General features: G+C 42.4%; 1 protein-coding gene across 2 annotated transcripts in view; it reads right to left on the reverse strand.

Annotated features, from left to right (window-relative positions):
* Positions 1 to 15,040, reverse strand: part of VPS16 (VPS16 core subunit of CORVET and HOPS complexes) — a 34,192-nt gene extending 19,152 nt beyond the window's left edge. For both annotated transcript variants that reach the window (XR_006055632.1, XM_004014379.4), the window contains exon 1: positions 14,904 to 15,040. Coding sequence is in view for 1 of the 2 variants with exons in the window: in XM_004014379.4 (XP_004014428.3) it covers positions 14,904 to 14,956 (53 nt within the window). In the remaining variant the exon portion in view is untranslated. The remainder of the gene's footprint in view (positions 1 to 14,903) is intronic.
* Between the last annotated feature and the right edge of the window lie 8 nt (positions 15,041 to 15,048).

Here is a 15,048-nt window from a genome sequence, read left to right on the forward strand (position 1 = left end):
GACTTCACATTCCAGGATGTCTGGCTCTAGGTGAGTGATCACACCATTGTGATTATCTGAGTGAGTGGTTGGTAGGAAGAGAGAAGATGGAAGTGAGTATAGATGGCAGTTTCCAGACCCTTGGTGAGGTAAAAAGGGATTTGTTGATTTTTTGAATAGGGAACTTCTGTTAGGCTAGGGAGATCTGAATATAGTAGTTGAACTCTGATAGTGAGCCCTTGTGGGTAGGGATGGTGGAAAACAATATAGAGGTCTTCTACACTGAAAAACACCTGGCTGCTTATTAAAATACAGATCAAATTCAAAGGACCCATGCCAGAGACAACAGAGATCTGCCCTAGGAAGCTACATGCAGCAGCACCTTAGGTGACCTTGATGCAGAGAGTCCTATGCAAGAATGGCTAGAGAAACCTGAGGTGACATGAGAGTGGGTAGACGGCGCATGGTTTCTCAGAGGATAGGGAAGTGGGGGCATATCTCCTCAGCAGGCTGGGAATACAACAGGCAGACTCTGTCAGGGAAGCCCAGGCCCTTCCAGGCCATCACTTCCAGCTCTCTGGGAAGCACGAGGTCGAGTCAGCAATTGGGAGGAGGGATCAAGGAGCCTTCAGTGGCAGTCTAGGACATTAGCATCAACACAGACAGGAGCGGGAAAGAGGTGCAGGGGTACAGGAGTAAGGCTCAGGGAGTGAAGAGCAACAAAGTACAGGCCACCTCCTCAAGCCTTCAAGGTAAAGAAGGCTTCTCAGGGACAGTGAGGTGACTCAAGGTATGCCATAAGGTTGGCATGGGGTACAGATGGGCACACTGAGAGCAGCAGAGAGAACAGCATCTCAGAAAAGTCTAGAAGTGAGAACTTTGTAAGGATAGGTCATATCTTCAGTGAGGAAGGCCAGCTACATATTTCTCTTCTACCTGCAGGTCCTTGAAGTGGAAAGTCCCATAGTAGTAGTAAATGAACCCTGGATATGAATACCAGAAAATCACTAAAGCAGGTCCTGTTGTTGTTCAGTCACTATGTCATGTCTGACTCTTTGTGACCCCATGGACTACATACAGCACGCCAGGCTTCCCTGTCCTTCACCAGCTCCCAGAGTTTGCTCAAATTCATGTTCATTGAGTTGGTGATGCTATCTAACCGTCTCATCCTCTGCTGCCCCCTTCTCCTTTGCCTTTAATTTTTCCCAGCATCAGGTCTTTTCCAGTGAGTCAGCTCTTTGCATCAGGTGGCCAAAATACTGGAGCTTCAGCTTCAGCATCAGTCCTTCCAATGAATATTCAGGGTTGATTTCCTTTAGGATTGACTGGTTTGATCTCCTTGCAGTCCAAAGGACTCTCAAGAGTCTTCTCCAACACCACAGTTCAAAAGCATCAATTCTTCAGTACTCAACCTTCTTTATGGTTCAACTCTCACATCTGTACATGACTACTGGAAAAACCATAGCTGTGACTAGACGACCTTTGTCAGCAGGGCAGGTTTCAATCCCAGCCCCTCCATGAAGCACTGATAAAATCCCTGCTGCAGTGCAGCTGAACTGGTGGAAAAGCATGACTCACTGCAGTAAGAGAAGAGCTGTTTGAAAACAGATGATCTCCAGCCTGTCCAGGCTGGGCTATCAGAACACTAGGAAGAAACACATTAGGGTTAGCATGGGGAATATTCCATCAATTCCAAAATGCCCAGGCCCTGAAGAAAGACCACCTTTGTTGTTGTTCAGTCGCTAAGTTGTGCCTGACTCTTTGCAATGTCATGGACTGTAACCTGCCAGGCTCCTGTGTCCATAGGATTTCCCCCAAATACTGGGAATATTGGAGTGGGTTGCAATTTCCTTCTCCAGAGGATTTTCCTGACCCAGGGATTGAAGCACGTCTCCTACACTGGAAGGTATATGGATTCTTTATAACCCCTTAATTCCAGACTGCCTTAAAAAGAAATACTGCTGGACTTTTCTAGTGGTCCAGTGGGATAGGAACCCATCTACCAATGGAGGGTACGTGGGTTTGATCCCTGGTCCGGGAAGACTCCATGAGCCACAGAGCAACTAAGCCTGTGCATCACAACCACACTGAACCCAAGTGCCCTAGACCTGTGCTCTGCCACAAAAAAAGCCACTGCATTGAGAAGCCTGTGCATCACAACAAAGAGCAGCCCCTGCTTGCTGCAACTAGAGAAAGCCCATGCACAGCAACAAAGACCTAGCATATCAAAAATAAACAAATAATTTAAAAGACAAAAAAATACTACTACAGTATCCTTGTGCATTGTTTCTGGAAATGTAAAACGGTGCAGTTGTCATGCAAAACAGTAGAAAAGTTCCTCAAACTATTAAACACAGAATTACCATATGATCCAGAAATTCCATTTCTGGGTGAAAATAGGATCTCAAAGAGATATTCACACACCATTGTTCGTAGCAGCATTATTCATAATAGCCACAAGGCGGAAGTAACCCAAGTGTCCGCTGACAGATGAATGCACAAATAAAATGTGGTGTATACATACATTAGAATGTTATTCAGGGAGGGAAAGATGGCGGAGGAATAGGACGGGAAGATCACGTTCTCCCTCACAAATTCCTCAAAAGAACATTTCAACGCCGAGCAAAATCCACAAAACAACTTCTGTAGGCTGGCAGAGGACATCAGGCAACCAGAAAAGCAGACCATTGTCTTCAAAATCAGGTAGGGAAAAATATAAAAGACGAGAAAGGAGACAAAGGAGGTGGGGAGGGAGCTCCGTCCCGGGAAGGGAAGCCCGTCCCGGGAAGGGAATTTGAAGAAGAGAGGTTTCCAAACACCAGGAAACACTCTCCCTGCCGAGTCTGTGGCGAGCCTTGGAAACACAGAGGCAACATAACAGGAAGGAAAAATAGATAAATAATTAAAACCAAGAGATTACAAGCCCACCAGTAACTCCCCCAGCGGAAAAGCAGCACAGACGCCTGCATCCGCCATTGGGAAGTGGGGGCAGGGCAGGGACGCGCGGGAGGCGCGGGCTGCAGAGCTTTGCAAGAATCGGGCAGGAACGCCCCACGCTCCACCAGAACGATCTAACTTGGGCTAGCAAACCAGACTGTGGGATAGCTACCACGCGAAAAGCTCGAACATAAGACACCGCCAGGACCGAGCACAGAACAAAGGACGGAGCGGAAAAGCCGGCTGCAGACCATTCCCCTCCGGGGACAGGCAGCCAGAGCCGTAAGGACTGGAAAGGGCAATTGCAGACCCGGAGAGACTTTACTTACCTAACTGCAAGCAGGCTCCTTTGCTAAGACTTCTGGGGGTGCTGGACAGTCACAGTCTGCCTCACGGGGTGCGCCAGCGGTCCACCCAGAGAGCTGAGCGGCAGCGGCGGAAAAGGTGATAAGCCGCGGCGACTGCGCTCGCCAAACTCCTGAGCTACTCGGACCTGGGAAGGGCACAAAGCGCAGTCCCAGCCGCATGTGTGCCTCTGAGGGCTGCCTGAGGGCCGAACCTGAGCGGCTTGGACCGGGAAGTGCACGCAGCCTAGGGCCGGCCCCAGACGGTTCCCGGCTGAGCATCGTAGAGCCGGAGCGGTTTGTGCGCCGCGAGGAAGGACAGGTCAAGCGGGCAGAGATACTGTGTACACACGACAGTGCTATTTGTTTGCAGCATCCCCCTCCCCACAGCGCGACTGAACTAGTGAGCCTAAAAACCAGCAAACAGAAGAAGTTAAACAGAGGGAACCACCTTGGAAGTGAGCCCACACGGCCCATAACATCAGAGAAGAGCCAGATATATTTTTAATTTTTAATATTTTTAAAATCATTCTTTTTTTTTGCCTTTGCTTTTTTTCTTTTTTTCCGAGCTTTTTTAAATTGTTAAATCTTCTATTTCTCCTCTAATTTTTATTTCTATAACCTAGTATTACTATTTTTAAAAAAAGACTTTTTTTTTAAGGCAAACACCATATATACTCTTTGGATGGTTGTTGGTGTTTTGTTTTGTTTTGTTTTGTTTGTTTGTTTTTAATAATTCTTTTTTTCATTCTTCCTTTTTCCTTCTGCTTTTCTTTAATATTGTATCTTTGAAAATCCAACCTCTACTCCAGATTTTTAATCTTTGTTGTCAATTTTGTACATTTAAAACCCAAACTTCACTACCCAAGTTTACCTGAGAGCGAGATTACTGGCTTGTCCACTCTCTCCTCCTCTGGCCTCTCCTTTTTCTCCACCAGGTGGCCTCTGTCTCTTTTCTCCCCCATCTCTTCTCTATCCAACTCTGTGAATCTCTGAGTGTTCCAGACGGTAGAGAACACCTAAGGAACTGGTTACTGGCAGGATTTGTCTCTCCTACTCATTCCTCTCTCTTATCCCCTGGTCACCTCTGTCTACTTCCTCCCTCTCCTCTTCCCCGTATAACTCTGTAAATACCTCTGAGCGGTCCAGACTATAGAGCGCACATAAGGAAGTGACTACTGGCTAGCTTGCTCTCTCCTCTCTTGATCTCACCACATCTCATTCCAGTTACCTCTAACTACCCCTCCATCTTCTCTTCTCCTTGTAACTCAGTGAACCTCTCTGAGTGTCCCTCAAGGTGGAGAAACTTTTCATCTTTAACCTAGATGTTTTATCATCGGTGCTGTATAGATGGAGAAGTCTAGAGGCTACTGTGAAAATAAAACTGAAAACCAGAAGCAGGAAGCTTAAACCCAAAGCCTGAAAACATTAGAGAACTCTTGAATTCAGGGAACATTAAGCAATAGGAGCTCATCAAAGCCTTCATACCTACACTGAAACCAAGCTCCACCCAAGGGCCAACAAGTTCCAAAACAAGACATACCACGCAAATTCTCCAGCAACACAGGAACACTCCCTGAGCCTCAATATACAGGCAGCTCAAAATTATCCCAATACCTTTGATGTCTCATAACCCATTACGGGTCACTCCACTGCACTCCAGAGAGAAGAAACCCAGCTCCACCCACCAAAACTCCAACACAAGCCTCCCTAACCAGGAAACCTTGACAAGCCACTGATAGAACCCCACCCAAAGTGAGGAAGCTCCATAATAAAGAGAACTCCACAAATTATCAGAATATAAAAAGGCCACCCCAAACACAGCAATATAACCAAGATGAAGAGACAGAGGAATACTCAGCAGGTAAAGGAACAGGAGAGTTGCCCACCAAATCAAACAAAAGAGGAAGAAGTAGGGAATCTACCGGAGAAGGAATTCCGAATATTGATAGTGAAAATGATCCAAAATCTTGAAATCAAAATGGAAACACAGATAAATAGCCTAGAGACAAGGATCGAGAAGATGCAAGAAAGGTTTAACAAGGACCTAGAAGAAATAAAAAGAGTCAAAATATAATGAATAACACAATAAATGAGATCAGAAACACTCTGGAGGCAACAAATAGTAGAATAACAGAGGCAGAAGATAGGATTAGTGAAATAGAAGATAGAATGGTAGAAATAAATGAATCAGAGAGGAAACAAGAAAAACGAATTAAAAGAAATGAGGACAATCTCAGAGACCTCCAGGACAATATGAAACGCTCCAACATTCGAATTATAGGAGTCCCAGAAGAAGACAGAAAGAAAGATCATGAGAAAATCCTTGAGGAGATAATAGTTGAAAACTTCCTAAAATGGGAAGGAAATAATCACCCAAGTCCAAGAAACACAGAGAGTCCCAAATAGGATAAACCCAAGGCGAAACACCCCAAGACACATATTAATCAAATTAACAAAGATCAAACACAAAGAACAAATATTAAAAGCAGCAAGGGAAAACAACAAATAACACACAAGGGGATTCCCATAAGGATAACAGCTGATCTGTCAATAGAAACTCTTCAGGCCAGGAGGGAATGGCAAGACATACTTAAAGTGATGAAAGACAATAACCTACAGCCCAGATTACTGTACCCAGCAAGGATCTCATTCAAATACGAAGGAGAAATCAAAGCTTTACAGACAAGCAAAAGCTGAGAGAATTCAGCACCACCAAACCAGCTCTCCAACAAATTCTAAAGGATATCCTCTAGACAGGAAACACGAAAGGTGTATAAACCCGAACCCAAAACAATAAAGTAAATGGCAACGCGATCATACTTATCAATAATTACCTTAAACGTAAATGGGTTGAACGCCCCAACCAAAAGACAAAGACTGGCCGAATGGATACAAAACAAGACCCTCTATATGCTGCTTACAAGAGACCCACCTCAAAACAAGGGACACATACAGACTGAAAGTGAAGGGCTGGAAAAAGATATACCACGCAAATAGAGACCAAAAGAAAGCAGGAGTGGCAATACTCATATCCGATAAAATAGACTTTAAAACAAAGGCTGTGAAAAGAGACAAAGAAGGCCACTACATAATGATCAAAGGAACAATCCAAGAAGAAGATATAACAATTATAAATATATGCACCCAATATAGGAGCACCACAATATGTAAGACAAATGCTAACAAGTATGAAAGGGGAAATCAATAACACAATAATAGTGGGAGACTTTAATACCCCACTCACACCTATGGACAGATCAACTAAACAGAAAATTAACAAAGAAACGCAAACTTTAAATGATACATTAGATCAGTTAGACCTAATTGATATCTATAGGACATTTCACCCCAAAACAACGAATTTCACCTTTTTTCAAGTGCTCATGGAACCTTCTCCAGGATAGATCACATCCTGGGCCATAAATCTAAACTTGATAAATTCAAAAAATCAAATCATTCCAAGCATCTTTTCTGACCATAATGCACTAAGATTAGATCTCAATTACAGGAGAAAAACTATTAAAATTCCAACATATGGAGGTTGAACAACACACTTCTGAATAACCAACAAATCACAGAAGAAATCAAAAAGAAATCAAAATATGCATAGAAACTAATGAAAATGAAAACACAACAACCCAAAACCTGTGGGACACTATAAAAGCAGTGCTAAGAGGAAAGTTCATAGCAATACAGGCATACCTCAAGAAACAAGAAAAAGTCAAATAAATAACCTAACTCTACAACTAAAGCAACTAGAAAAGGAAGAGTTGGAGAACCCCAGAGTGAGTAGAAGGAAAGAAATCTTAAAAATTAGGGCAGAAATAAATGCAAAGAAACAAAAGAGACCATAGCAAAAATCAACAAAGCCAAAAGCTGGTTCTTTGAAAGGATAAATAAAATTGACAAACCATTAGCCAGACTCATCAAGAAGCAAAGAGAGAAAAATCAAATCAATAAAATTAGAAATGAAAATGGAGAGATCACAACAGACAACACAGAAATACAAAGGATCATAAGAGACTACTATCAGCAGTTGTATGCCAATAAAATGGACAACGTGGAAGAAATGGACAAATTCTTAGAAAGTACAATTTTCCAAAACTGAACCAGGAAGAAATCGAAAATCTTAACAGACCCATCACAAGCACGGAAATTGATACTATAATCAGAAATCTTCCAGCAAACAAAAGCCCAGGTCCAGATGGCTTCACAGCTGAATTCTACCAAAAATTTCGAGAAGAGCTAACACCTATCCTACTCAAACTCTTCCAGAAAATTGCAGAGGAAGGTAAACTTCCAAACTCATTCTATGAGGCCACCATCACCCTAATACCAAAACCTGACAAAGATGTCACAAAAAAGAAAACTACAGGCCAATATCTCTGATGAACATAGATGCAAAAATCCTCAACAAAATTCTAGCAATCAGAATCCAACAACACATTAAAAAGATCATACACCATGACCAAGTGGGCTTTATCCCAGGGATGCAAGGATTCTTCAATATCCGCAAATCAATCAATGTAATTCACCACATTAACAAATTGAAAATAAAACCATATGATTATCTCAATAGATGCAGAGAAGGCCTTTGACAAAATTCAACATCCATTTATGATAAAAACTCTCCAGAAAGCAGGAATAGAAGGAACATACCTCAACATAATAAAAGCTATCTATGACAAACCCACAGCAAACATTATCCTCAATGGTGAAAAATTGAAAGCATTTCCCTAAAGTCAGGAACAAGACAAGGGTGTCCACTTTCACCGCTACTATTCAACATAGTTCTGGAAGTTTTGGCCACAGCAATCAGAGCAGAAAAAGAAATAAAAGGAATCCAAATTGGAAAAGAAGAAGTCAAACTCACTGTTTGCAGATGACATGATCCTCTACATGGAAAACCCTAAAGACTCCACCAGAAAATTACCAGAGCTCATCAATGAATATAGTAAAGTTGCAGGATATAAAATCAACACACAGAAATCCCTTGCATTCCTATACACGAATAATGAGAAAGTAGAAAAGAAATTAAGGAAACAATTCCATTCACCATTGCAACGAAAAGAATAAAATACTTAGGAATATATCTACCTAAAGAAACTAAAGACCTATATATAGAAAACTATAAAACACTGATGAAAGAAATCAAAGAGGACACTAATAGATGGAGAAATATACCATGTTCATGGATTGGAAGAATCAATATAGTGAAAATGAGTATACTACCCAAAGCAATTTACAAATTCAATGCAATCCCTATCAAGCTACCAGGCACATTTTCACAGAACTAGAACAAATAATTTCAAGATTTGTATGGAAATACAAAAACCTCGAATAGCCAAAGCAATCTTGAGAAAGAAGAATGGAACTGGAGGAATCAACTTGCCTGACTTCAGGCTCTACTACAAAGCCACAGTCATCAAGACAGTATGGTACTGGCACAAAGACAGACATATAGATCAATGGAACAAAATAGAAAGCCCAGAGATAAATCCACGCACATGGACACCTTATCTTTGACAAAGGAGGCAAGAATATACAATGGAGTAAAGACAATCTCTTTAACAAGTGGTGCTGGAAACTGGTCAACCGCTTGTAAAAGAATGAAACTAGATCACTTTCTAACACCGCACACAAAAATAAACTCAAAATGGATTAAAGATCTAAATGTAAGATCAGAAACTATAAAACTCCTAGAGGAGAACATAGGCAAAACACTCTCAGACATAAATCACAGCAGGATCCTCTATGATCCACCTCCCAGAATGCTGGAAATAAAAGCAAAAATAAACAAATGGGATCTAATTAAAATTAAAAGCTTCTGCACAACAAAGGAAAATATAAGCAAGGTGAAAAGACACCCTTCTGAATGGGAGAAAATAATAGCAAATGAAGCAACTGACAAACAACTAATCTCAAAAATATACAAGCAACTTCTGCAGCTCAACTCCAGAAAAATAAACAACCCAATCAAAAATGGGCCAAAGAACTAAATAGACATTTCTCCAAAGAAGACATATGGATGGCTAACAAACACATGAAAAGATGCTCAACATCACTCATTATTAGAGAAATGCAAATCAAAACCACAATGAGGTACCACTTCACACCAGTCAGAATGGCTGCGATCCAAAAATCTGCAAGCAATAAATGCTGGAGAGGTGGAGAAAGGAACCCTCCTACACTGTTGGTGGGAATGCAAACTAGTACAGCCACTATGGAGAACAGTGTGGAGATTCCTTAAAAATTGCAAATAGAACTACCTTATGACCCAGCAATCCCACTTCTGGGCATACACACCGAGGAAACCAGAATTGAAAGAGACACATGTACCCCAATGTTCATCGCAGCACTGTTTATAATAGCCAGGACATGGAAACAACCTAGATGTCCATCAGCAGATGAATGGATAAGAAAGCTGTGGTACATATACACAATGGAGTATTACTCAGCCGTTAAAAAGAATTCATTTGAATCAGTTCTGATGAGATGGATGAAACTGGAGCCGATTATACAGAGTGAAGTCAGCCAGAAAGAAAAACACCAATACAGTATACTAACACATATATATGGAATTTAGGAAGATGGCAATGACGACCCTGTATGCAAGACAGGGAAAGAGACACAGATGTGTATAACGGACTTTTGGACTCAGAGGGAGAGGGAGAGGGTGGGATGATTTGGGAGAATGACATTCTAACATGTATACTATCATGTGAATTGAATCGCCAGTCTATGTCTGACGCAGGATGCAGCATGCTTGGGGCTGGTGCATGGGGATGACCCAGAGGATGTTGTGGGGAGGGAGGTGGGAGGCGGGTTCATGTTTGGGAATGCATGTAAGAATTAAAGATTTTAAAATTTAAAAATAAAAACTAAAAAATAAAAAAAAAAAAAGAATGTTATTCAGTCTTAAAAAGGTAATTCTGATACATTCTACAAAACGGATGAATCTCGATGACAGTATGCTAAATGAAATAAGCCAGCCACAAGAAAGCAAATACTGTTATGATTTCACTTATACAAGCTACCTACAGTAGTCAAATTTATGGAAACACAAAACAGAATGGTGGTTGCCAGGGCTGGGGCAAGGGGAGAATGAGGAGTTAATATTTCATGAATCAATTTTGCAAGATGAGAAAGTTCTGGAGATTGGCTACAAAATAATGTGAATATACTTAACACTCCTAGATCATACTTCATAATGAGTACGATAGTAAATTTTATATTATGTATATTTAACCACAGTTTTTTTTTAACAGTTCATGTTTATACATGCAAAACAAACATACCAACCCATAAAACCTACTAAAATAGCTAACCTTTCTCCTATGAAGAGCACGAAATGTAGTATCTTCAGTCTCCTTTCTTCCACCATATAGATGTTTCTAAAGCACCTAAAACACGGTATTCAGTACCAAGCTCATTCTCTTCCCCAACAAATTCACTCTTCCTTTCTCATTATTTTTAAGACTCAAATCTAAGTCATCCTGGATTCACTGCTCTTCCTCCTCCCTATCAAGTGCAACTCGTCACAGTCTCCTTCAACTTTCTGCCATTACCATCTGTCAGACTGGTCCCCTTCTCTCCATCTCTGGTGCTCACCGCCATCAACTTCTCCCTGGTCTAGTGTAGGAGCCTCCTAACCTAAGACTACAACCTGGTCTCCCTTGGCTCTATTCTCGCTTGCGCCTTTCAAGTTGTCCCCCACTCCCACTGCCTGCAGAATGAATTTAAAACACACACACACACACACACACACACACACACACACACAGAGGCAAATTCAATCACATCAATCCTTTCATTCAGGCTTCCCATCGTTCTTCAAATAAAAATGGTCTATAAGGCCCTGCAAGGTATGGCTGCTGGGAGAAGACATTTACCTGTCTCTTGTCCTCACCCCTTGCCTTTTGAAAAACATATATTTTCAAAAGTAACACAAGTCAATATTTTTTGAAGTATATGTTGTGTTGAAAACACTAAATTACATGGCAACCCATGTCAAGTTATATCTCTTTTCCACAAAAATAGTTTAAATCACTGTTATTTCCCACTGACTTCACTGACTTAAAATTTGGGCAATTTTTTCCACAACGTACAGGCATATTAATAAGAATTAGAAACAAAGGACAAAAGCAACAGTATGACACTGCAGCCACGCTGGCTCTATTTAGGTCATTGAGAGTGTCCCTGTCTCTTCCTCGTCAGGACCTTTGTATATATTCTTGGATCCCATTCCCTGCATTTAAATCTTCCTATCTTCTGGATGGGGCATTGTCTACTTCAGAAAGTCCTCTTTACCTCTCACTTACCAAACTGTTATATGCTTTCTGACGGTCCTACAAAATCTTTTACCTCAGTGAAAAGTGTGAAAAAATGTTAAGTCAGTCATGTCTGACTCTTTGTGACGATATGGACTCTAGCTTGTCAGGCTCCTCTGTCCATGGAATCCTCCAGGCAAGAATAGTGGAGTGGGTAACCATTCCCTTCTTTAGTGGATTTTCCCTACCCAGGGACTGAACCCGGGTCTCCCACATTACAGGCAGAATCTTTATATCTGAGCCACCAGGGAAGCCCCAACCTCAGTGCTCATGATCAAACAGAGTCATTCATGTGGTCAGTAGTGCCCAGCTTTTTTCGGCCCAATGTACCAAAGCCCACCAGGCTCCTCTGTCCATGGGATTCTCCAGGCAAGAATACTAGAGTGGGTTGCCATTTCCTCTTCCAGGGGATCTTTCCAACCCAGGGATCAAACCCGCGTGTCCTGCATTGCAGGTGGATTCTTTACCACTGAGCCACGAGGGAAGCCCAAATAGAGTCATTGGTGGTAGTGGCTTAGCTGCTAAGTCATGTCCAACTTTTGTGACCCCATAGACGGTTGCCCGCCATGGTCTTCTGTCCATGGGACTTTCTAGGCAAGACACTGGAGTGGGTTGCCCTTTCTTTCTCCAGCGGATCTTTCTGACTCAGGGATTGAACCCTGGTCTCCTGTATCACAGGCAGATTCTTTACTGACTGCGCCACCAGGGAAGCCCCATATAATAGAATGATTAGCGGTTACCAGCTGTCTCCATGCTGGCTGTAAGATCTGAGGGCAGAAAGGGCCCATGTCTTTTTATTGACCCAATATACATTCTGCCTGGCAATGGGTTGGGCAAAATTATTTAATGGTGTTATCCCAAACTGGGTTTTTAGGATAAAAGTGGCTAAAATTCTGGAGCCTCACAAGAATCAACACCATTCCCTCTCCTTGCCCTCCCAAATTAGTCATTTTTCCAGAACACCACTTCCAATGCAAAAGAATCCTATCCTGTAGACAGAACTTGAAATGTGTGACAGCTGTTTATCATTCATTCACTTATTTGAACATTTATTTAAGTCCTGGCATAAGACTATGCACAAATACAAATAAAACCAAGTATCTGCACCTAAACTTTAAACTAAATTTTTGTTTACTCTGGCAGAGAACCTGTAAGGGTTTCCCAGGTGGCACAATGGTAAAGACTCCACCTGCAAATGGAGGATATGCAAGAGATATACCCAAGGTTCGATCCCTGGATCAGGAAGATCCCCTGGAATGGCAACCCATTCCAGTATTCTTGACTGGAAAATTCCATGGACAGAGAAGCCCAGTGGGTTACAGTCCATGGGGTGCCCAAAGAGTCTGACGTGACTGAGCACACTTCTGTCTGTCTAGCACACAAAGGCTCAATACCCATTACCAAGAATAATACATCTTCTATAGCAGGGCTAACACTTTTACTCCTTTCTGCAAGTACAGGGTAGGCTAGCAACAGTGGTCATGTCTATAGCATGCACTCAACACTTACACTCATTTAAAACTTTATTAGTGTATAAACAAAGCTAAGACTTCATATGATAAACAGAAGTTCTATGGTAATGAGGTCATCATTTTCAGTACTGTAACAAGCCTGTGTATGCAACACATATTTTCAAAAGTAATACAAATCAATACTTTTAAAAGTATATTCTGTGTTGTAAACAATAAATTACATGGCAACCCATGTCAAGTGACATCCCTTCTCCACAAAAATAGTTTAAATCACTGCTATTTCCTACTGACTTCACACTAAATTTTTGCCATTTTTTTCACAATGTACATATTGTGAATGTTTATAAGGCATTCTTATAAATATAAGGCATATTAATAAGAATTAGAAACAAAAGACAAATGCAACAGATCTCTAAAAATTGCATCAAGGCATTTGTCCATTTCAGAAGTGTTAAGAGCTGACATTTTATGCATCAAAAATTACACTGAAAAGTTTTAATATGTGAATAGCAATGGTATATGGTTTCACTAGCATGAACAGCTGTCTTCTATTGAAATGACTCCAATGTGATTTCTTTGTGATCTTCAGTTGCAATCAACAAAGTATTTTTTAAAAAAATTTTAGGGCACTAATGGTAAAGAACCTGCCTGCTGAAGCAGGAGACACAGAAGACAAGGGTTCAATCCCTGGATTGGGAAGATGCCCTGGAGAAGGGCATGGCAACCCACTTCAGTATTCTTGCCTGGAGAACCCATGATAGAGAAGCCTGACAGGCTACAGTCCACAAAGAGTTGGACACAACTGAAGCAACTCAGCATGCACGCACATAGCAGGCACTGTTTTAAATACATAATAGGGATAAAGGGACGCAAGAAATATGCACTCAGCCCTCAAGGAATTTGGTTTAGCAGAAGAAACCTATACAAATATTGCCCTAATGTGTCGCAAGTAACAACCTTAGCACTGAGACCCAAAGGAAAGTCAGCTGAAAGTCACTCTATTGGGATTGGATCAGGGAAGGTTTCAGAAAAATCCCTTAAACTAAGCCCAGAAGAATGAGCTAGAATTCTCCAATGAAGTAAGGAGGGAAATGGCAGTGCCCACAAAAGGAACTGCAGGCTAGTGCAAATACAGGGAGCCAGGAAACATCACGGTGTGTTGAGCTCTTGTTCTGCCCAACTGAACACAGCTTTGGGTAACAGTTGAGGAAGCTGAAGAGACAAATGGGGGCGGTTTATAGATATAACATGATAAGGAGTTTGTACTTTATCTTATAAGGGAAAGTACTGCAAAAAATTCTAATTAGGGTAATGATATGACCAGTCTACATTTAGAAAGATTAGTGGTTTCAGGACTCCACAACTCCCATGAGGGGTGACCTTAGCAGGGCGCCGTCCGATTTACTGGCGGTTCGCTTTCTCCTAGCCTTGGTCAGTAATGTCACCTGCAAGCGGTGCAACCCCGCCCCCCAGGAGTATCCAATGGTCTGACTTCAGCAGCACTTCCCGGCAAGAGATAAATCACTCACTGTCTCCAGAGGGCGGCCACCCACAGTGTGATTTGAGCGTTCTTCCAGAGGGTGACAGCCCTGGGGTTGAGTTGGGCTGTGCCCCTACTTGTGTGACCACCAGGTTTGCCTCATTTTCCTTCTCCGCAGCAAGGGAAAGCCCGGCCCTAGGAGGCTGCGCGTTAAGCGGTAGATACAGGGCGAGAGCCGGCGAGGGCCAGACCCACCGCCCGTAGAAGCGGGGTCGCGCGCCGCCGGCTCCGCCCGAAGGCTCGAGCCGGAGGGCTAGCGGGGTAACCAGGCCGTGGGCAGGAGGCCTGGGCGGCTCACCGGTAAAAAGCAGAGTCCCCGAGTGGGTTCCAGTTCGCGGTGTAGCAGTCCATGGCTGGTACAAGCGCCGGCTTGCCGGCGCCAGCTTGCCAGCGCCAGGTACACCCTCCCAGTTTGGGCTCCAGGCAGGCACTTCCGCTTCCGC

The sequence above is a fragment of the Ovis aries genome, chromosome 13 (genome assembly GCF_016772045.2).
Source record: "Ovis aries strain OAR_USU_Benz2616 breed Rambouillet chromosome 13, ARS-UI_Ramb_v3.0, whole genome shotgun sequence".
Taxonomy (NCBI): Eukaryota; Metazoa; Chordata; class Mammalia; order Artiodactyla; family Bovidae; genus Ovis; species Ovis aries.